The 21,649-nt window shown below is 40.5% G+C and overlaps 1 protein-coding gene across 1 annotated transcript in view; it reads left to right on the top strand.

Annotated features, from left to right (window-relative positions):
- DNAH3 (dynein axonemal heavy chain 3) overlaps positions 1 to 21,649 on the top strand; it is a 120,910-nt gene that overhangs the window by 18,250 nt on the left and 81,011 nt on the right. The window contains exons 7-22 of the mRNA XM_008164632.4: positions 102 to 297; positions 1,361 to 1,486; positions 3,958 to 4,153; positions 5,170 to 5,349; positions 6,226 to 6,362; positions 6,510 to 6,615; positions 7,211 to 7,389; positions 8,572 to 8,756; positions 12,307 to 12,430; positions 13,119 to 13,272; positions 14,307 to 14,451; positions 14,969 to 15,180; positions 15,453 to 15,544; positions 17,415 to 17,529; positions 18,168 to 18,284; positions 20,162 to 20,341. Of these exons, the coding sequence (XP_008162854.2) occupies positions 102 to 297; positions 1,361 to 1,486; positions 3,958 to 4,153; positions 5,170 to 5,349; positions 6,226 to 6,362; positions 6,510 to 6,615; positions 7,211 to 7,389; positions 8,572 to 8,756; positions 12,307 to 12,430; positions 13,119 to 13,272; positions 14,307 to 14,451; positions 14,969 to 15,180; positions 15,453 to 15,544; positions 17,415 to 17,529; positions 18,168 to 18,284; positions 20,162 to 20,341 (2,444 nt within the window). The remainder of the gene's footprint in view (positions 1 to 101; positions 298 to 1,360; positions 1,487 to 3,957; positions 4,154 to 5,169; positions 5,350 to 6,225; positions 6,363 to 6,509; positions 6,616 to 7,210; positions 7,390 to 8,571; positions 8,757 to 12,306; positions 12,431 to 13,118; positions 13,273 to 14,306; positions 14,452 to 14,968; positions 15,181 to 15,452; positions 15,545 to 17,414; positions 17,530 to 18,167; positions 18,285 to 20,161; positions 20,342 to 21,649) is intronic.

The raw sequence follows: 21,649 nt of genomic DNA, 5'->3' as shown, positions 1-21,649 counted from the left end.
GTAATGACACGTGTTTGCTCTGGCACCAGTGTGCTGTAATCTACATGTGTGGTTATTAGCAATGCATTCAGTCTTACAATCATTTATATGATTTGTTGTAGTTGATTACATCTTGATGGATCCAGCTGAGAGAGAGAGACTTTTTATTGGAAATATCCCACGCTCTTTTCCTCAGAGAGTGATTCGTGCACCAGTCCCATGGCATAATGTTTACCAAGAAATAAAAAGCTGGAATGAAAACCATCTGTTCACAGTGAATCCAATGATGCTTATGTTACAACACCTCTGGTTTACTGAGTAAGATGTCTTGTTTACTGTACATTGGTTAGAGTAATTATTCGTACCATGATTTATTTTAATGATTTTTTAGTTCTTGCATTGCTGTGTCATCTGGACACAAGACATTTCATTAAAAGCAAGAAACATTGAATCAGCAAGAAACTTATTGTTTCTTTTCATTGTAAGACACCATTTGAGACCCTAGGTACATGCTTGGGTGGTTAATCCTACCTGCTGGTGGGGTTGCTGCAGCTACACTTCTCTTTTTAGCATGCTAGCTCGATCAGTCCCTATGGTAAAACACTCCACCCTTAACTTAGAACTCCTAGTCAAGATTTTCAAAAGTGACTAGTGATTTTGGTGCTTAAATTTTTGGGTTCTCAACTTGACACCTGAAGGGGCCTGATTTGCAGAGAGTGGACATTCCACTCTTTTGAAAAATCAGACCCCTTTAAGATGTCTCAGGTTGGTGATGCAAAATCACTAGCCACTTCTGAAAATCATGGGCCCCCTTGTGGGGTTATGTCAGATTTGTATGCTATTGCAGCTTTGTTATTTGTATTTAAGTAACATTGTACTTTGTGGTCAGGAATCTAACCTGTTGATTTGTGACTTACAGAACATTGCAAACTGGGATGTGTATCATGTTAGGCACTAAACCTCAGTGTGCAAAAGCTGACCAGATTTTGACTTTTTCTTCCCACAGTTTAGCCAAAATGGACACATATCTACTTCTGTTACTGAGCATAGGAAGAGAAGAAACTCTGTCACTCTGCATGTTCATCCTTGGCTGAGTGGAATAATGAATCTGACAATGAAATGAACCAAATCATTTTAGGAAAAAGCAGTTGTGATATGAAAAAGGCAAATACAAAATGAAATTCACTCAGCCCTGAAAGTTTGCTGATAGTAAAAATGAATCAGAAATATGTAGGGTAACTTAGGAAAGAAACAAGTTGCATCAGTGAAAAAGAGTATTCACATTTTTAACTACTTATAAGAGCCTCCTGATTGTATCCCATTTAATTTACTTTAAAGTAAATTAATCACAGCTATCTGAGTTATGTTTTATTTTCCAAAGGTTTAGTGACCTAAGATTTGTTCGTACAAAAGAAATGCTGTCAGGTGACCTGCCACTGCTGCCCAGTGAATTTGAAGATTTAGTTCGAAGACATTGTATGGAAGCACATGACATTCTTCAGAACAAGTCAGTACTGTATATAAGAATACTAGATGAACAGAATATTCTTAGAGTAGATTTGTACAGGTAACTGCAATGCGGGAATGCACAAAAATGTGAATCTTCATTTGATCCTACAAAACTCAATGTTTGCATGTGAAATTATATAAGTGCTAAGTATTATCACTGACCCATATCCTTCTGTCTTCATGCAAACAAAATTGTTATTTTTTTTTAATGAAACACCCCAGGAAAGCTATGGTAATTTTGCTAGAGTAAGGACAGCATTATGTGGTCCATTATTATATTATCCATAATTATATTACTATCACTAGCTGCATGCACAGTAGAATAGTTTGATGCACAATTTATGGGGTTTTTACTTGCAACTGTGCCCACATTTGAAAAATTGCCTCTAAAATCCAGAATGAAGCCTTATACATGATCATATTTGTATTACTTTTGATATTAGTAGTATTTACAAACTGTTGGTGTTTTAGTTGATCATCCTAAGCTAAACTTGATAGGCCAAATTGTGTAGTGAAGGAGGGAGCACTGCAGAATTTTGTCCTGTAATACTTATGCGCTGTTATTATAGTATAATACATAAAATATTTAATTTTTTAAAAGACAGTTGAAATCCTGCCCCCATTGATTTCAGAGGAGCCAGATTTCAGATGCAAAGTCCATGATACAGAATTTAGTTGCAGAATAATGATCCCCAGTTCCTACATAAGGGCCCAATCCTGATGTCAGTGAAATGAATCAATGAATGGCTTAATTCCCATTGACTTCAGAGGTGCACAGTTAGTCCCTAAAGGTCTGACCCAAAGCCCATGTCATCAGTGGAATACCTTCCATGGGCTTTCAGTGGGTTTTGGATCAGGCCCTATGTCCTGTGGCATTTGCTGTATGGAAAACGTTGAGACAGAGCCAAGGCATTTATCAAGTGACATTGATTGTGTGGCAAGGCTCTCTTACTATGCCTGTTATGTTTTAAACCTGTAGTACTGTAAGCGTTCATAAACTAACCTAGAGAAAGGAAGCCATCTGACTGATGAAAGTTTCCAACCTTTAGGAATGTGGGGCATCCATCCTAACAGGATTTGTTGGCTGCATCAGTCTCTTCTAGAGCTTTTCATCCAGGAATGTGTGTTTTTTTTTTAAAGCAGGCTAATAATCTTGTTTACTTCAATCCATTCAGAATGAATTAAAGAAATAAATCTTGGAGGCCCTGGGATCTTCAGGTGTCTCCTCTGAGCTTCAGAACTTTTTTCTGAAACTGGTAGCATTAGCCTAAGCCATTAGGCCTCCCCTATGTGAAGCGTTTGAAATCAGCAGGGCTTGGACTGAAGGTTTTATTCTGCTCGCAGAGGAGTTTGAACGCAGAGCTGGCTGTGAATAGACTAGAAATGTCTTTCTTTGAAAACTGCTTATTTCTATCTTCAGTTCTCCACAAATCCTGCTTGAGCCCTGTACTTTTCAAAAAGTTCACAGGAAAGATATTGAGTAGCTCAGGCTCAGGGGCGTGGTACTCCACAAGTCCCAGAGCCTCCAGTGTTTGAGGTTTTTAAATTCATTAAAAAAATTTAAAAATTAGAGAGGGTCTGGGCTGCTTATTAACAACAAGTGTTAAACGCGGGTGACCCCGACCACACCCACAGGACCACCACGTTCAGCACTGGTAAAGCTCTAGATCCAGCACAGCACTTGAGCAGGTGCTTAACTTTAACTGCATGTGCAGCCCCCTGAAATGTGAATCAAGACCCAAGGGAAGAGGTAGAGGGACCTGAGTCTTGATACCTGTTGTCAAACGCTGTAAATTCAGCTGAAGACAGAGCCATATCCTGCCTCTTCTTTCCCACATTCTCTTCCCTTTCTATCTGTCTTCCTTCCCCTTTGTTCTGTCTTTCATTCCTTAGCTCCCTATTCAGCTCCCTTTCAGACTGCCTCCTCTGTTCCTATTCTACTGCGGTCACCCAAAAAAGTCCTCCCATCCCTTGGGATGTGTCATGTCACAGACACCTGTATCAGCTCCCCCACCTCCACTGAGGCTCCAGGGATAGGCCAGTGGAACTGGTGTCAAGAGCCATGTCACACAGGAGTGCCACGAATTTGCCATCATGGTTTTTATGGGTTTAAATTAAATTTGCTTTTTGGATACTCTAAAAATAATATAATATTTATAAAAATCCAGCTGAGAGGACTGAAAACTGTACCACACTGAAAATTGTCATGCTAGACCAAACTCTAGTTATTTGGTTTTGTGTTGATAGACTAAGCACTATGTACCCCCCACCCAAGTAGGCATCCCCAACTCAAGCAATCAATATCTTCAAGGTTTTTGGTCCAACTTTGTTTCATCTTTAGCTAAAGACCAGTCTCTGCTACACAGCTGAGTTTTGCTGATCCCTTGGGTGACTGCTTAGTGCAGGTTTCATTACATACAGCACATTAAGTCTATAGGGTTTTTAAATGTGCTTTGTGTTTTATTGTAGGTGGATCCCAACTTGTGCATCCCTCTTTATTGATCAGAAGGAGAGGTGGCTTCATTTGGCACCCCAGACTGACTATGATTCCCCTAAGCAAATTGAAGAGTATTTTGCTTCTGTTGCAAATCTCATGTCATTACAGCTACGCGAGATGGTTATTAACTCTTTGGAAGACCTCCTGGCATTTTTTATGATACACAAGGTATATGGAATGAAGTGGGCTGCTACCGTTTCTTTTCATTGTGATGTAGAAATAGGAATCTATACATTCTTCAAATCAAATACCTTTTCAGGGGTAAATGCCCAGGATTCCTCCTGTCTTCCAAACTTATGGCCTGATTCTGTAAACCCTTGCCGGTATTCAGTAGGACTTCTTGTGTGATCAAGAGCTATTCACTTGTGTAAGAGTCTGCAGGATCAGGACCATAATTAGCTAGTTCTAAAAGTTTTCAGCTATTGATACGAATTGCTGTAGTGTGGCTGTTTAGATAGGCCCTGGTCTAGCAAAGTACTTGAGCACATGTTTAACTTTAAGCATGTAAGTAGTCCCATTGAAGTCAAAAGTGCTTAAGTGCTTTGCTAATTCTGTCCCATAAAATCATGTATGTGTACAGGCGATAACTACTTATTAATATATGTGGTGCTATGACTCCAGCACATGAGTGCCTATCATTTCTTCCCTTCGGTAACATGGTTGTGTCAATAGTTAAGTATCACCCAGGATCTGCTATAATCCGTTACGCAAAACATTTGTAAATAGCACAAATTTGGCTGGATTGGGGCAAACAGCCACAGAAGCATATTGACAAAGAATAGCGCTGCACCCGCCTTGTGCTAAGTGCTGCATCTGGATGATGATGATTTATGATTTGTTCTGCGGTAGCTCCTAGATCAGGCCCCCAGACATTGTGCCAAGTTCTGTGCAAACAATTGGGATGCAAACAAAATAAAATAATTAAAAATGATTATCACTCATTAGGGGTTTGATTCTGTGAGGTGGTCAGGACTCTACTTCCATTGAATCAGTGAGGACTGAGGGTGCTCAGTACCTTGAGAGATCAGGCTCCAGCTCAGGATGAAAATACTCGTGGTGCAGTGTATTAAAAAGATCTCAGTTTTATATATGGGATTTTAAGTAATTTTAAATGACTTTTGAGTTGTGCATGTTATACTCAATTAGTTCAGCATTTATTGTTTTTGTGCTTTTTTTCCCTTGAGGATGGGAATGACTTTGGAGAACCATATCAAGAAATGCAGTTCTTTGTCCCTCAAATACTAATAATCAAACTCAATGTGGAGGAACCCAAAATTGTGTTTCAGCCACTTTGGAAAGATTGTTGGAATTTAATCTACCACTGCTTCATGGAGATCCTTCAGAGTTCGGAGGGACTTCCGAAGGTACAGGGTAAAAGAAGGGAGATGGGCTGTATTGTGCAGAGAATGCTGCATGCAGAATGAAACCTATAAGTCAGCCTTCAGCTAATAAAGTGCTGAATGTGGTATAAAAACTCCGATTCAGAAGACAAATAGAGTTATGTATCAGTAGCTGGGGAAGCCTTAGTGATTATAGTAGAGAACATAGAAAGGATTCCTGCTCACATCCAAGCTGCTTTATTGCTTTGGTTTGATCTCACGTACTGTTCACAAACAAGGAATATGTGTTGTCAAGTGAAAGCTATTCCAACAGTACAAATAATTATTACCTCTGCTACTTTTCTTACAATAACAGATTTTTCTACAACTATTCTAAGTGGGAACATTATCTTTCATGACAGTTGGAAAAGTGCAAATGATCGGATTATGTTTTCCCATTTATTCCATTCTATTGTATAAAAGTGTCCTCTGGGATTCTTTAATGTTCCTAAATAAAATGTTCATAAAGTCGGCCCAATTTTTAAACATAGGCTCCAACAGAGCATCAGAATCTTGCATTTGAGTGCTCAAATCAGTATTTAGGAATGCAAATGCCAATGCCTAAAAGCATACTGGATGCCACTGAATGCCTGCTCAAGTGTCTAAATATGTGATATTTGAACTCCAGTGGCCCAGTTAGTATTTTGAGCTTACTCCTGACTATGGTCCTGTTTCAGCAAAGCATCAAACATATTCCTAAAGTGCATGTTTAGTTGCTTTGCTGAAGCAGGGCCAGTGTAGTGCAGGATGCGGTTTCTGCCAGATCACTAGATAGGTAGAATTCTACACTTCTAGCCATGGTGTAAAATGCCCTTGCTTTTCCTGTAGTATGCTGTATTTGTGTTGTGGGGTTCCTTCTAGGTAGAAATGCAACTCTTTCCAGAATTAAAAAAAGATGACCCCACTCTTCGTACAGTGAAAGTGGATGAATCTTTGGTTTCAGAATATGTGAACAAAACTGCCAGGATATTTGACAGCAACATGGTTGGTCCACAGAAGTAAGTTTTTGCTTTTAACTTTGATGCTTATCTGGATCCACCAACATGTTAAAGCAGCGTCAGTGTCATTTTTGCATGTTTACTTCCCATTGCCATGAAATCTAATTTTGGGATCTTGTGTTTGATTTACGTTCTTCTCTGTTTAAGGTACTTAAATGTGTACAAGAAATACAGTGATCTTTTGAACAACAGTGCGGAACAAGACATTACTGATTTTTTGAAGGAAAGCCATTCTCTAGATGATTTCACTAAGGTAACATCTAACAGTATTATTATTACTAATCACTCATACAACAGTCAACATTTACATGGCAGTTTACAGACACAGCTCACTACAAGTTTTCCACCCCATGCTTTCTAGTCTAAGGGCATGATTCACCCTTGTAGGTAAAGTGGGGACAATTTACATCCCTCCTTGCCTGTAGGGCAGCTGTGCCAGGTTATGCTGGGGAGGGCAAAACTATGTTCCAGGCAGAGCCCCACTAGAGGAGGCTGTCCAGAATGTGTGCTGATCAGCACATCCTCTCTTTATCCCTCTGCTCCCCTCCTCATAGCCAAGCCCACCCGCTTTCTATGCTGCGCCTGCTGGGCTGGGTCCCTGGCTGAGTGCAGTCTTTGCAGGCAACTTGTGCCATGGCATCCATGTGGACTTTTCATTATTGGGGGCCTCCCGCGGAGTTCTGGGGTTGAGAGTGATTTGAGCCCTAAATGGGTAAACATGGATTGTTATTTCTGTTTAAAATATATTATCCACCTGGTGGCTGACAGATAATTCTTTGCCCTCATGTAGCATTTCCCATCTGTAGAGTCTAAGGAAACTAATAGGATTATTCTTTTCCCTTTTGTAGAAGATTGACAGTTTAACAAAACTGAAAAAAGAAATAGCCTTCATGCATGTCACTGTCCCTCTCGCCATGTTCTGCCTGGATGCTTTAAAGCTGAATGAGGAGCTTTGCAATCGGGCCCAAACACTTAAAAATAAGCTGATTGAGTTTGAAGTGGATGAAAACAGGGAGTTAAATAAGAGGTACACATATGTGAGAATGCATGGCTATCACTAGATTTGTGCGTTGATGCTGTATATTAGTGCCTGTGTACATTCCTGAGATAAATTTTATTCATCTGCTGGATTTGTACAGGTATATCCACAGGCTTCTGTAAATTAACACAACATTTCACTGGTTTGCAAGGACTCCATGTTGTGTATGTAAAGTTGACCTGAAATGTTCTTTAAATAAATAATTTTTTTTAAAAACTTCCTGAGTTAGGTTCTACCTGGATAGATCTGAAAATCACAATGAAAATATTTGACAATTATTTCCCTTTTTTACTGATTTGCTAGAAGTTAAGTTGAGGGTTCTTTGTTTCCCTTGCAAGAACTAATGCCCACCTAAAGCAGGGTAAGGATCACAGTTCCCTCTTCTGCATATCGAGATGTCCGAGATGTCTTTTGCAAGAAAGACACAGGCCCTGAACTCCAGTTTTAGCCAGCGGAAAGTTTACTTTACAATAAATTTAGCTTTAATCTACTGGTATAATTGTGCTTCGCTTGAAAGAAATCCCTTTTCTCGTGAGTAAATACGGATGGTTACTCTTGGAATTGGGTTGTACTTGAGCTGTCTTGAGTACTGTGCATGTATGGATAACAAAAGTGCTTAGTCCAAACCTGAAACAAGAAAACACATTGCTGGGAAACGATATGTAATGGGTGTCTTTTTTGCTTCTGTATTTTTTCCATTTTTGTCCATGTTCATTTTTTTGGGAGGGTAGTTTGAGGATCTCTGGGTAAATGTTATCTTTTTGCCTAAATTTCATGCAGGATGCTTAGTTCTGTAGATGTCTGAAGAATAAATGAGCTGCTGATTTCTGCACTTAAGGATGCCTCTGTATGTAAGAGTTCAGCTCTTGAAACAGAACATTCTAAATGTGTGGGAGGGAGCAGTTAACTTAGTGTGTTAGCAGTGGCAATTGAATGCCAATTTAATAAGCATTCTACTGTATGGATACTTCAGTCCTTGAAAGAGTGGTAGGATGTTGGAATTGAATGCCCTTAATTATTCCATGTCTGTTATGTGTATTAATAAGAATATCTTGTTTGTAAAGATGCATTAGTATCCTTTGACACGCAATCTGCATTAATGAGATCCTACACCACTCTTCATTAATAATAATCATCATCATTATGTGTCTGCTTACTTTTTTGTTGTAGCATTTGCAATCAATACAACATAATTGCAGACAAAGTCAGTGAGGTGCCTTTGAACACTGAAGAGCTGGTAGAGCTTACGGCATACTTAAAAAAAGCCAGTGAAGTTACTGTTTTTAAACTGAGACGTGAGATCTCTGAAGCAGCCTACAGACTGGAATTCTTGATGGACTATGCTGATCTGCCTTGTATGTTTAAAAATATGGTATAAAAATGTGTATATGTATGTGTCTGTATACATGCACATACACACACATATATTGTGACAAAGTTCCTCCTCTATCTTGGTGGGTCCTGCGCTTATTGGCAGATTTTCTTGCCTCAGAGATTCACCATGTGGGTTGGGGAACAGCCCAGAGACCTTCCCCTCTGGAAGAACCCACAGTCCAGGTCAATTGGGAGGTTTGGGGGGAACCCGGGCCCACCTTCTACTCCGGGTTCCAGCCCAGGGCCCTGTGGACTGCAGCTGTCCATAGTGCCTCCTGTAACAGCTGCATGACAGCTACAACTCCCTGGGCTACTTCCCCATGGCCTCCTCCAAACACCTTCCTTATTCTCACCACAGGACCTTCCTCCTGGTGTCTGATAACGCTTGTACTCCTCAGTCCTCCAGCAGCACACCCTCTCACTCTCAGCTCCTTGTGCCTCTTGCTCCCAGCTCCTCACACTCACACCACAAACTGAAGTGAGCTCCTTTTTAAAAGCCAGGTGCCCTGATTAGCCTGCCTTAATTGATTCTAGCAGCTTCTTCTTAATTGACTCCAGGTGTCCTAATTAGCCTGCCTGCCTTAACTGGTTCTAGCAGGTTCCTGATTACTCTAGTGCAGCCCCTGCTCTGGTCACTCAGGGAACAGAAAACTACTCATCCAATGACCAGTATATTTGCCCTCTACCAGACTCCTGTACCCCACTGGTCTGGGTCTGTCACAACCAATTATTATAGTTGGTTGACAAACTGTGAGTCTGTTTCTACCTTCATTTATGCCAGTGCTACCCCATAAAAATTAGGGCTTCTATTTATTATTTATCAAAGGAAGCTAGATAAACTGTACAACTTCTACTGTGCTAATGAAAGGTTTAAAAAAGAGGCAAATGGCAAGACAAAACGATTCTCTTGAGGGAAAAGATGTGTACATGCAGGAAGATTCCCCTCTCCTCTGCCCTGCCCACACATTCTTCCTTCTCTATGATCTCTCTCTGAGAGATCTATGAACTGAGAACTCTTTCCGAGAATTTTTATGGTATGTGCAGTAATTCAACTAACATTCTTCACCACTGTATTGGCAAAATCAAGTAGCCTGGCGTGTTATTTATTAAAGATATTTCTGTCAGTTTAATAAATTGCTGCAAGGGTTTTGAGGATATTCTGAAAATAGTTTAGAAATGAAAATCAGTGCACCTCTAAGGGCTTGTCTATGCCTGGACATTTAGGACACTCTTATTCTGGCATAAGAATGCCTTTCTCTGATTTAGCTTATTCCACTTAGCTAAATTATACCGAATAGCTATAGCAGAATTGTTATTTGGAATAGCTATGCTGGTCAATTTCACCCCCCCGATAGTCAAGGTTTCATGCAGATAATGCAATATTTCTGAGCTGATGTCAGTATTTTGTCATCACACTAAACTATTTAAGGAAACAAAGCTAAACAGCCAAATCCACATCTGGGATGTTCAAAGGTATCTAGGAGAGTTAAGTACCCTTGAACTTCCCAGGCCACATCTTTTAATAGGCCATATCTGAGGTACTTACCGGTACTTATCTTTTATATAACCCTTACTCAGGAAAAATTTCCAGCGGAGGGTTGAATAAAAACTGAGTAGCACTGGCTCACATTTTGATGATACTGGCTTTGTTTTTGTTTTGCCGTATTTGAATTTTATCCTTTTCAAATTATCTGTCTCTTTTGGAACGCAGAAGAGCAAATTGGGGTAGCACTGGCATAAATGAAGGTAGAAACAGACTCACAGTTTGTCAACCAACTATAATAATTTTACATGAGGACAGGGATGAAAGTAATTTAAAGGACTTACAGATATGCCGGAGTCCTGAGCGGGGGCTTGGCCTCAACTGGAAGAGGCGTGGCCTCAACCAGAAGAGGCAGGACCTTTAAATCAAGATTTAAAGGCCCCACTCCAGCTGTGCCTGCAGAAGCGGCTGAGAGCCCTGGGGCTAAGGGGCGATTTAAAGGGCCCAGGGCTCTGGCCGCTGCTACCGCAGCAGTAGGGTGACCAGATCACCCAAGTCAAATATTGGGGGGCGCGGCGGGGGGGGGCAGGGCAAAAAAAAAAACCAAGCTTGGTGGCTGCAGCTCGGACGCCCGGGCCTGAACCCCCCGAGTCTGGGCCTGCTGCGGGGATCTAGCAGCGCGCATGCTGCGCCCAGCCCCTGGCCAGTCGCGTCTGGGCTGCTGCCCGGCTGGTGCTATCCCACGGTGGCCCCGGAGTGGGGGCAGCAGGCTCCAGCCCCCCCGTCCCGCTCGGGTCCTGCAGGGGAACTAACGGGCCTGGGCTGCTGATGCCTCCGCCCCGGGGCCGCCGCGGGATTGCACCAGCTGGGCAGCAGCCCAGACGCGACTGGCCAGGGGCTGGGCACAGCGTGCTCACTGCTGGGTCCCCGCAACAGGCCCGGGCTCGAGGGGTTCAAGCCCGGGCACCAGAGCCACAGCCGCAGCGCTGAGCTTGGCCATCGGCTGCTTCCTCCCCCCGCGGCAGTGGGACCTGCAGCAGCGGCTGCTCCCAAGTCCCGCTGCCCAGGGGGGAGAACAGACGCCGCCTGGCCCTGCGGGTTGCCCCCCTACTCTCCCTACCGCCCAACTGGACCCTGACTGCACTGGGGCCAGGCCGGACTCTCACTCACCCTGGCACCGCGCTTCCCCTGCGTCTCCGGGGCCTCCCTCCAGAGCTTGTGAAGGGAGGAGGAATGGTGAGCCTGGGGAAGAGGCGGGAATTTGGGGAGGGAGCCAATGGGGGGAAGAGGGGGGGCGCGAGCACTTCTGGGCTCCGGAGAATTTCCTTGTTTGTCCAGTGTCCCGACCGCACATTGGTCGGGACGCGGGACAAACAAGGAAATATCGGGACAGTCCCGATAAAATCGGGACAGTCCCGATAAAATCGGGACGTCTGGTCACCCTACGCAGCGGAGCTCCGGGTCCTTTAAATCGCTGATCGAGCCCTGCCGCTGCTATCTGGGGCTCTGGCAGCCGGGCTCGGGCAGCGCTTTAAAGGGCCGGGGCTCCCTGCAGTGGCAGGAGCCCCGCGCTCTTTAAAGTGCTGCCTGAGCCCCGGTGTAGGCGGCTGGGCTGGGGCGGCACTTTAAAGGTAAAAGTCCCGGGGCCTGGGAGGCGATTTAAAGGGTCTGGGGCTCCAGCCGCTGCAGGGAGGCCTGGGCCCTTTAAAGCGCCAGCCTGGGGAAGCTGGTTTGGTCCGGTACGCCGGACTGGACCAGCTTACTTTCACCTCTGCATGAGGATCATGCTAGGCCTGATTTTGAGACCAACTTGGTCTGCAGTTTTATTCCCACAAAATTACAAGTGAAAACAATTGCAAATGCAAAATGACACCCCAGATTATTTGTGCTTGCAGCATTCCACTCTCAAAAATATGGATGCCACTTTTTTAAAGATGTGTCACTTTTTCCTAAATGTAGTCTGAACTGTTCTGCTTACTCTTTATAATGACTACTTCTACATCACTGCTCAAAGGATAATTTCCAAAATGTGTTTTTTTTAATTATAGCTGAGGACATAAAACTGAATAGTACTGTTTTTCACTGGCCGGAACAGATTGAGATAATCTTTGAAAATAGCAGAGCCCAGTTGTTTAGCAGGAGAGATCATGCAGAGGTTTCTCTGGTTAAAAGGTATGCTATTAAACTAGAACATATCCTTGAACTAGGTGTTTAAACTTAATTAAGCAAGTGAAATGAAAAGGCTTGGGACCAACAAAAAGGGAGGTATTGTCAAGTCAATGGAACTGCTAGTGGGAGGAAAATCTGTCTTCTAGTACAGTGGGGTTTTAAACCATGTTTCAGAAAAATATCACTAAGCAGGATGGGCTAGTTTTTTCCCCCTATCCCTGAATAGGTCTAAAAGGATGGAAGGAAGGATGGTGCTAGGATTTTCATAATTTCATCCCATTATTCCTCATTACACCCCCATATACTATGCTAAAATCTTATGTTCTCTCCTTGTTGTTTGTACCTTTCACACATCTGTAAAAGGCAGCAAGGACTAGTCAACTGAGCATGGGACTATGTTTTAAAATGAGTCCTGAGTTCTAATACTGTCTCTAGCACTAATTTACTGCATGGATATGGGCAAATTAATTAACCTTTGTGTCTCAGTTTCCTCATCTGTGAAATGGGAACCTCATAGGGCTGTTGTAAGGATTAATTAAATAATTAATTAATGTGTGTTTGCAGGGGCATCTTTACTTACAAATCCTAAATGTTGAGGTTAGATTTCACTTGATGATGCTCTTTGTAATTTAAAAAATAACCAAAAGCCTGAAAAATGTAATATTACTGAGCTGTCTTTGACTCTAATTAGGTGCGCCCAGTTTGACGCATTACTTGAAAGTTATTTCAAAGAAGTAGAAAGTTACAAGAAACGGGATGTCATGACCATGGACGAAATGAAGAATAATGTTGAGAAATTTAATGAGTTGGTTAAGAATCTGGATAATGCACTAGTGGAATTCGAGGCAAGTAATTATCACCTGGCTTAAGTGAAAAGTTTATTTGTAATGTGTGTTAGGTAAGATAGGTGCTTAGGTTCATTTCCTGTTTTTTCATGGTTATGGGCACATATATCTATTGCCAATATCCTGCCATTTCCATTACTATTGTTGTTTGCTAAAGTTGGTTTGAAAAACTGGACACCCGACAAAAAAATTCACCAGAAATTAATTTCTTTTGTTTTTTTTTGTCAAAATTTTGAATTTGAATTTTTTTCTATACCTGCATCATCCTCTCTGCTCACAAATCTGGGTCCTTGTGAAGACAGGGTTCCTCAATGTCTAGGAATAGGGGGAGAAACATGTGCAGAGATGGCTCTTATCTCTGAACATGGCCTCTAAAGGTCAGGGCTGGGACTCAAAAGTTCTAGGTTCAGTTTCTGGCTCTGCCACAGACTTCCTGTGTGACCTTGGGTAAGGCATTTAATCTCCTTGTGCTTCAGTTCCCCCATCTATAAAATGGAGATAACAGTACTTATTTTCTCCCAGCCTTTCTCTCTCTTGTTTATGTTGATTGTAAGCTCTTTGGGGCAAGTTTATGGTCTCTTACTATGTACATGTACAGCACCTACCATCTGGTCTTGCTTGGAGACTTTGAGTGCTATTGTAATGCAAATTAATGAAAATAATAATCATAACGGATAAAATTTAACAACATGCTTAAGTGACATAGGGTCCTAAGTATGCATGTCACTTCTGAAAATGGGAGTTAGGCTCCCGTCTCTCATTGAAAGCCAATGATACTTGGGATCCTAAATGTCTACGTCATTTTTGAAAATGGGATTTAAAGTCAGATTTTTCAAATGTATTTAGGCACCTAAAGATGCTGATAGTTGCCTAATGGGATTTTCAAAAGTCCCTTGGTGCCTAACTCCCTTTAGGTATCTAAATACCTTTAAATATCTGACACTTAAGCCCTATTGAAAATGTTACTCAGTGTTCCATAATAGGATTCTTACATAACAATTGGACTTCTTAATGGACATTTTTTTTTCTTAAAGGCTATTAATAAAGAAGAGGAGTTACTTGAGCGGGAGAAGAGCCAGTTTCCTCTACTGCAAACTATAATTGTAAATAAACAACCCTTTGAGCAACTTTGGGTAACAGCTTACAATTTCCATACTAAGTCTGAGGAATGGATGAATGGTGAGGACAAGAGCTGGATGAAATATTTCTCACAAAAAGTTTATATGATGAAATTTACCATATTTGAGTTGTCTGAACTTCTGTAGAATTCTATAGAATTACAGCCAGCGATGTCTTGAGAAGTAGTTGGGACCAAGTCCTCAAGTTCCTGAGATTGAATCTGTTTGTGATACTGATTTGCTGTGTGGTCTAGGCAAGTCACTTAATTGGTCTGTATCTCCATGTCCCTATCTATAAAATGAGAATGCTATTATTTACTTACTGAGCTCATGCAGATATTGCAAAGATTAATTAGTGGCTGTGTATAAAACATTTTGAAGAGGTAAAGCGCTGTATATAAGTGCCAAGTATAATTGTGGGCCTGGACCTGGTGTTATTTTAAGGTAGTTTTCAGGAATTGAATTTGTTTGCAAGTTTTCCTTAAAGGAGAATGATAACAAATGCCTATAAATGAATCTTTTTAGTAATAACTTGGCACTGAGATCTTCTTGCTGCTCTTTTCTAATTATACATGCAGGATCTCTCCAGGACTTGAATTCTGAAGAAATTACTGAGGAAATTGGAAATATGTGGAGGACAATGTATAAATTAACTAAGACTTTTGCAGACCTGCCTGGACCTAGACGCTTAGCAGAAAATGTGAAATTTAAACTTGACAAGTTTAAGCAGCATATTCCCATCCTGTCTATTGCCTGCAATCGTGGAATGAAGGACAGACATTGGGAGCAGGTGCCATAGAAATACATTTTAAACAATGAAAACATTCTACCACAATAAGGAAATCCACTCAAAATTTACCACATGATGGTCTAATATTGAAATCCTTAAGGGTGCAGGCAAAACTCCCTGTCACAAAGTGGGAGTTTGGCCTGCGGGTAAAACTACAGAATTGGGGGAAATTATGTTGGTATTTCTTTAATTTTTATATCTTACCAGCTACTTGATAAACCTTGGTTACAAATTTATGTGATGACGGTGCTTATTTTTTCACGTATTTTCAGATCAGTGAAATAGTAGGGTATGAAATAAGACCTGATGAAACTACTTGCCTTCTAAACATGTTGGAATATGGATTATCAAAGTACATTGAAAAGTAAGAAATACATCCTAAATCTAAGTCCTTAAAAGCAACCAATATATTTTATATGCTTTCATAATCAGATACCAAATTCTAGTGCATTGAAGCTTATTGGATTATTAATTATTATTATTATTTTAGAATTTACAAGGCCTTTCAAATTTTCACTGCTGAACTTTATCCACTAAGGATGGCACTTTCAAAAGTGTATAAAGAGCACAAGCCCCACTGAAAAACAATGGGATTTATGTATTTAAATTACTTAACTTCACTTCCCAACCCCCACCCAATTTCTACAAAGCTTTAATTTACAACCAAGCAGCAGCATTATATCATCGTGATTATCGGCAATAACTTGATTAGTTTGAAAATATAAATAAAAAATCCTTGAAATATATGCATATGCACTGTAGAGGAACAGCAGATGGAGCAGTGATTTGGAATGGTCAGAAAACTTCTAGGCTATGAGTGAATTATGCAGGTAATCCCTAAGAAGAGACAATAAAACATTCACCACACTGTCATGTATTTGTCTTTGCCATATATTTTACAGTAAAACTGTTTTAGACAAATTTAAAACATATTTTTGGTACTATTTTTTATTACATTCTGTAGCTCTGAAGTCAGGTACCTTGATACCCAGTATCCATCTTTCAGGAATTATGGGCCTGTTTTCTAGAATGATAAGCATGCAGTTACCAAAATTGGGTATATGCTTAATTTAACTTAGATTGTAGGCTCTTTTTTGGCAGGGACTGTGTTTGTGTTTGTATAACCCCTAGCACAATGGGATCCTGATCTTTAGGCACTACCATAATATATATGATATGTTTTATTATGAATTAAGAAATATATGTGAAACATGCATTTAACTGACCACTTTTGTATGCAAATATTGGGCTGTAATGCACAGACACTTCAATGTGAAAGTCTGTAATTTTTCTCACGTTTTCTCACCTAATTGCCTTTTTCCTTCCTGCATTGGAAGATTACTCTCATTCATTCATTCTCCTGCTTGTGGAGTGTAGAGTACACACTTTGTAACCCCCGTCTCCAGAGAGCCCAGTTTCCTGCCAATGTTGCAGCTTTGTGTTAAGGCTGAGGCAGGTGAGGTCAGAAGCCATGACATCCCTCCAGTGTTTCGGCAAAGCCGTCCACAATGTCTTCCCCTTCCAGCTTGTGTTGGATCAAACACATATGGCATATGGATCAGATAGCCAAGCTATCTGAGCCATTATTGAATCACTTGGGATTGGAAGACACTAGAGGCTGGTTGGTCTGGTGCCTGACATCCTCATTCGTAGTGTGATAAAACTATCATATGCCTTCAATACGTAATTGCTATTTCATGTTGAAAGCATCCAGCTGGTGCATTGCGATTCTCTGTGATGGCCCAGGTTTCAGAGCCATACAAAAAACCAAAAGCCATTGCTGCTTTACAGATCTGCATCTTAATACATAATACATTCCTGGCATACCCCTTACAAACTCAGACCTCAGTGGTTCAGGAGTAAAGTTAGCGATCAACATTACCCAAAAGAGCCACAGGAGTGTGAATTCATTGTTTCATTCACAGCAAAATGATTGACCAAGCATTATTTTATCAATAATTGGTTAATAACATACACTTGGTTAATAACATAGTAAAAGCATCCTGATTGGTTAATAACTTAGATTAATTAATAATTAAATCACAAAGTGTTTAATATCATGTGCTGTAAAGAGCCACCGGAGACACATTAATGAGCCACTTGTAGCGCATGAGTTTCAGTCTGAGTATCACTGCTCTAAATGATATTTATTTATTCAAAATCTTTTCCTTTTCCTCGTTAGAGTGTTGAGGTTTTTTTGCAATGTAGCTAAACCAGATTTCATTTTAATCTAGACTAGAGCCTATTGGAGCAGCAGCCAGTAAAGAATATTCCCTAGAGAAATCCATGGACAAAATGAAATCGGAATGGGCCAATATAAGCTTCAATTTTGTGAAGTACAGGGACACTGTGAGTATACATCAAACTAACAAATGTGTTGTTACGGAGAATGGGTCTGAGTCTGCCTCACACTGATTCAGCAAAATAGTGGAATTATTCCTGATTTACAGTGGTATAACTAACTAAGAGGAGGAGAATCAGGCCCAACAGACCATGTGAAGTTACCAGACTATCTATTTTAGGTACTTATATGACCTCCAATATCATAGTATCTGAGCATTTCATAGTCTTTGGCATATTTATCCTCACAGAATCCTTAGGAGGTAGGGAAGTGGTGTTATCCCTATTTTACAGATGGGGAACTGAGGCAAAGAAAGATTAAGTGACTTGCTCAAGGATGCAAATGAAGTCTGTGGTAGAGCAGGGAACTGAATCCAACTCTCTCCGAGTCCCAGGCTAGCACCCCAACCACTGGACCCATCCTTCTTTCCCAACTAAGATAGAGTCTCCATGGACATTTTGGAAATGGGGGCATACAGCAGAGATACATTCCCATCTCTTCTGATATGTTACAGGCGCTCATTTGCTTCCATCCACACCTTAGAGAGACAGGGAATTACAGGCTAAATTTTTAGGAGTAAAATAGTTTAAGATCAATGAATCAGAACAACTGTCATTTGCCTTAACAAAGTCTGATATATTTACAGAATACCAGTATCTTGTCAGCAATTGATGATATCCAGCTTTTGCTTGATGATCACATTGTTAAAACACAGACAATGTGTGGCTCTCCGTTCATCAAACCGATAGAAACTGAATGCCGGGTAAGAGGAAGCTGGTTCGATTGAGTTAATACAGCTCTCATAATATGCTTTTCTCAAGTCCTTTGTGGTATTTTGGCATGAGAAGATGTTAAAATATAAGCTTGAGCTGTTTCTAAAGAATTCAAATATTCATATTGTATTTTCAAAGAGCACTGAGCTACTGGTTTCCAAAGAAGCATATGCAAAGCTTGCCAGTACGCTGAAGGAAACTGTAATTGCATAGACAAGCCATTTTATGCATTTTTTTTTAGTTGTTTTATATTTTGGGAATAGGTCAGTTGCTTTAAACAAATTCTGCTAAGTTGTGTAATGAGTATTTATTTGGGTATGCCCAAATAAATCTGTTAGTCTTTAAGGTGCCACCGGACTCCTTGTTGTTTTGATGAAACAAAGCCCTCCTACAAGTAATTCATTGATGGAAAGAGGAGTTAAATATAATGATTTCCCTAAAGGAAGCTTCCACAGAAAACAGACTTTTCCCATCAATATTTGATGATAATTTGAAGGCTTTTCTAACCTAATTCTCATGACTTGTCAACACTTCTAAACCCTTACTTCCATCCATTAGGACCTTGGCCCTGATCCTAGCAAGTGCTGAGGGCAGTGGGAGCAAATGCTATTTTAATTTATAGCCACCTGTAACAGTCCCCAAAGGGCTGTATGGCAGGTGGCGATTGCTGAAACATAATACAGTCTGGCTACACCTCTTCCCATAATACATTCCTGGCATACCCCTTACAAAGGGATCTGTGAGAGGGTTTGGCAAGGAAATAGTGCCCAGTCCTCCTCATCTTACTCAGGCAATGCACCCATTGACTTCAGTGAACAATTTGGCTGTCAGCAGTGTAATATTGGGTCAAAGTTAATGAATATTCAGATATTTATTGTGTGTCTGGAGCAAAATTCAGAAGATCTCTATGTTTCTCCATTCTTTTTAAATCACATCATTGTTTTGTTGATAAAGACTAATTTTGAGGGTGTAAAATAATGTGCTACTCTGCCCACATGGCTTGTGTCATTTCATTGTCAAAATTATTTCAGGGGGTCTTATCTGATGCAAGAGACTGATTATTTTCGCAACAAACAAAGGGATTTTAGTCGTTAAGTTACAATTTCATTGTAGTTTGCGATGTTGTCATAGCCATGCTGGTCCCAGGATATGAGGGAGACAAGGTGGGTGAAATAGTATCTTTTACTGGACCATCTTTTATTGGAAATACAGTATTCTAAAGATTACCCTGGAAAACTCATATGCCTCCTTTGATGTGGCTGTTGAGTTCTTTTTGTAAATGTACGGTATTTGCTACTTAAAGGATTTGACTAAACTTTAACTTGGCTGCCTAATAAGAGTAAAAACAGAGGTATGTTGTACAAACCAAAAAAAGTCCATTTATAGAGTGTATCTCTGAACATATCCAGAGGCAGTCACTCATGACTAAGAACAATACTTTCATTGAGAGCTTTAAAACGGTGGTGTTTATCTCCTGAAATGAACTAATTTACAGTCATACAGATAAAAAGTCCAATCTTGTGACCTTACTTACATGAGTAGTCCTTCACACAAGTAGTGCCAGTGGGACTGCTTATATGAATAAGTAATAAACACATGAGTGAAAGATGCATGATCAGTCCATGGTTTGTTTTTTGTTTTTTTTAAAAAGTAGTTCTTTCAGACAAGAGTACAATATTATAGGAAAAGCTCTTAGGGTGGTTTGTTTTCAATCTCACATATACTGATAACAAAGAACTGTAACAGAGAAAATGTTGCATTAAAATAAGTAATTATCTGATATTTTACCCTCTGTTTATTCTGCTACTCAATGTACAGTTTAAAACCATTGTTTGCAGACCATATGTGTTAAATGTTCTGTTTACAGGCATGGGAAGAGAAGCTTGTTTCAATGCAAGATATTTTAGATAGCTGGTTAAAATGTCAGGCAACATGGCTTTACCTGGAACCAATTTTTAGTTCAGAAGACATTATAGCTCAAATGCCAGAAGAGGGCAGAAAGTTTGGAATAGTAGACGCTTACTGGAAAGACATCATGGCACAAACAGTAAGTATTTGCATTTAATAAAGTGAAAAATATATTTATTTATATTTCATCAAATTAGTTTTAAGTAAGAGAATTTGTCTGCTTATCCAGAGTCAGAGACTCAGATTTCGGTCATTGGAACATAGAACACAGAGTCCAAAACACCGTTAATGCCTTGTCTTTTAGCAAAAATTGTAGGTAAGATTACCTACCCTTTTGAGATTTCTGTAGAATCTAGACATCACAGAATAAATTACAGCTGATCTTTTCACATTAAAAAGGAGTGTAATAACAGAGAGCAAACACAACTCTGAGGACAAGCACAGAAGAAGATAAATGTAGGGTGCTACAGGTGCATTTCATAGGACTTGCACTCCTGTTTGTGAATGAACAAATGACTATAAACTGGCTATCCTTAGGCTTGAAATTAGACAAAGGTTTCTAACCATCAGAGGAGTGAAGTTCTGAAACAGCCTTCCAAGGGAAACAGTGGGGGCAAAAAAACCTAACTGACTTCAAGACTGAGCTTGATAAGTTTACGGAGAGGATGGTATGATGGGACTGCCTACGATGGCATATGGTCCCTTGGCAACTGTCAGTAGCAAATATCCCCAATTGCTGGAGACAGGATACTAGATGGGGAGGGCTCCGAGTTACTACAGAGAACTCTTTCCAAGGTATCTGCTTGGTGTGTCTTGCCCACATGCTCAGGGTCTAACTGATCGCCATATTTGGGGTCAGGAAGGAATTTTCCCCAGGTCAGATTGGCTGAGACCCTGGGAATTTTTCACCTTCCTCTGCAGCGTGGGGCACGTGTCACTTGTACTATAAATGGTGAATTTTCTGTAACTTGAAGTCTTTAAACCATGATTTGAGGACTTCAGTAACTCAGCCGGAGGCTAGGGGTCTGTTTCAGGAGTGAGTGAGGTTTTGTGGCCTGCAATGTGCAGGAGGTCAGACTAGATGATCACGATGGTCTCTTCTGACCTTAATGTCTATGAATCTGTGAGTGCTGCAAGCCCAAGGCACAGATGAATGTGCATATAAATAGCAATTTGCTCTCCAAATCAGTATATATTTGAAAAGATACTAATACCTATGGATGTGATCCTGCAAATTTTTTCACCGGTTACAATATTGTTGGTACTGTTTAATCTGCACAAAGCAATGGTCTTAAACATCAATAACTGTCAAATACTGCATATATATTTTCCTCATGTGAGGACATTCAACAAAACAGTTTCTAACTTTCCATGCTCTGTAACATATTCTGTAGCCTTCGTTATCATGAAATAAAAATGAAACAAACTGACAAACCAAATGTGAACT

This window comes from Chrysemys picta, chromosome 10, assembly GCF_011386835.1.
Source record: "Chrysemys picta bellii isolate R12L10 chromosome 10, ASM1138683v2, whole genome shotgun sequence".
NCBI lineage: Eukaryota > Metazoa > Chordata > Testudines > Emydidae > Chrysemys > Chrysemys picta.
This window is presented reverse-complemented; position numbering and strand designations above follow the sequence as displayed.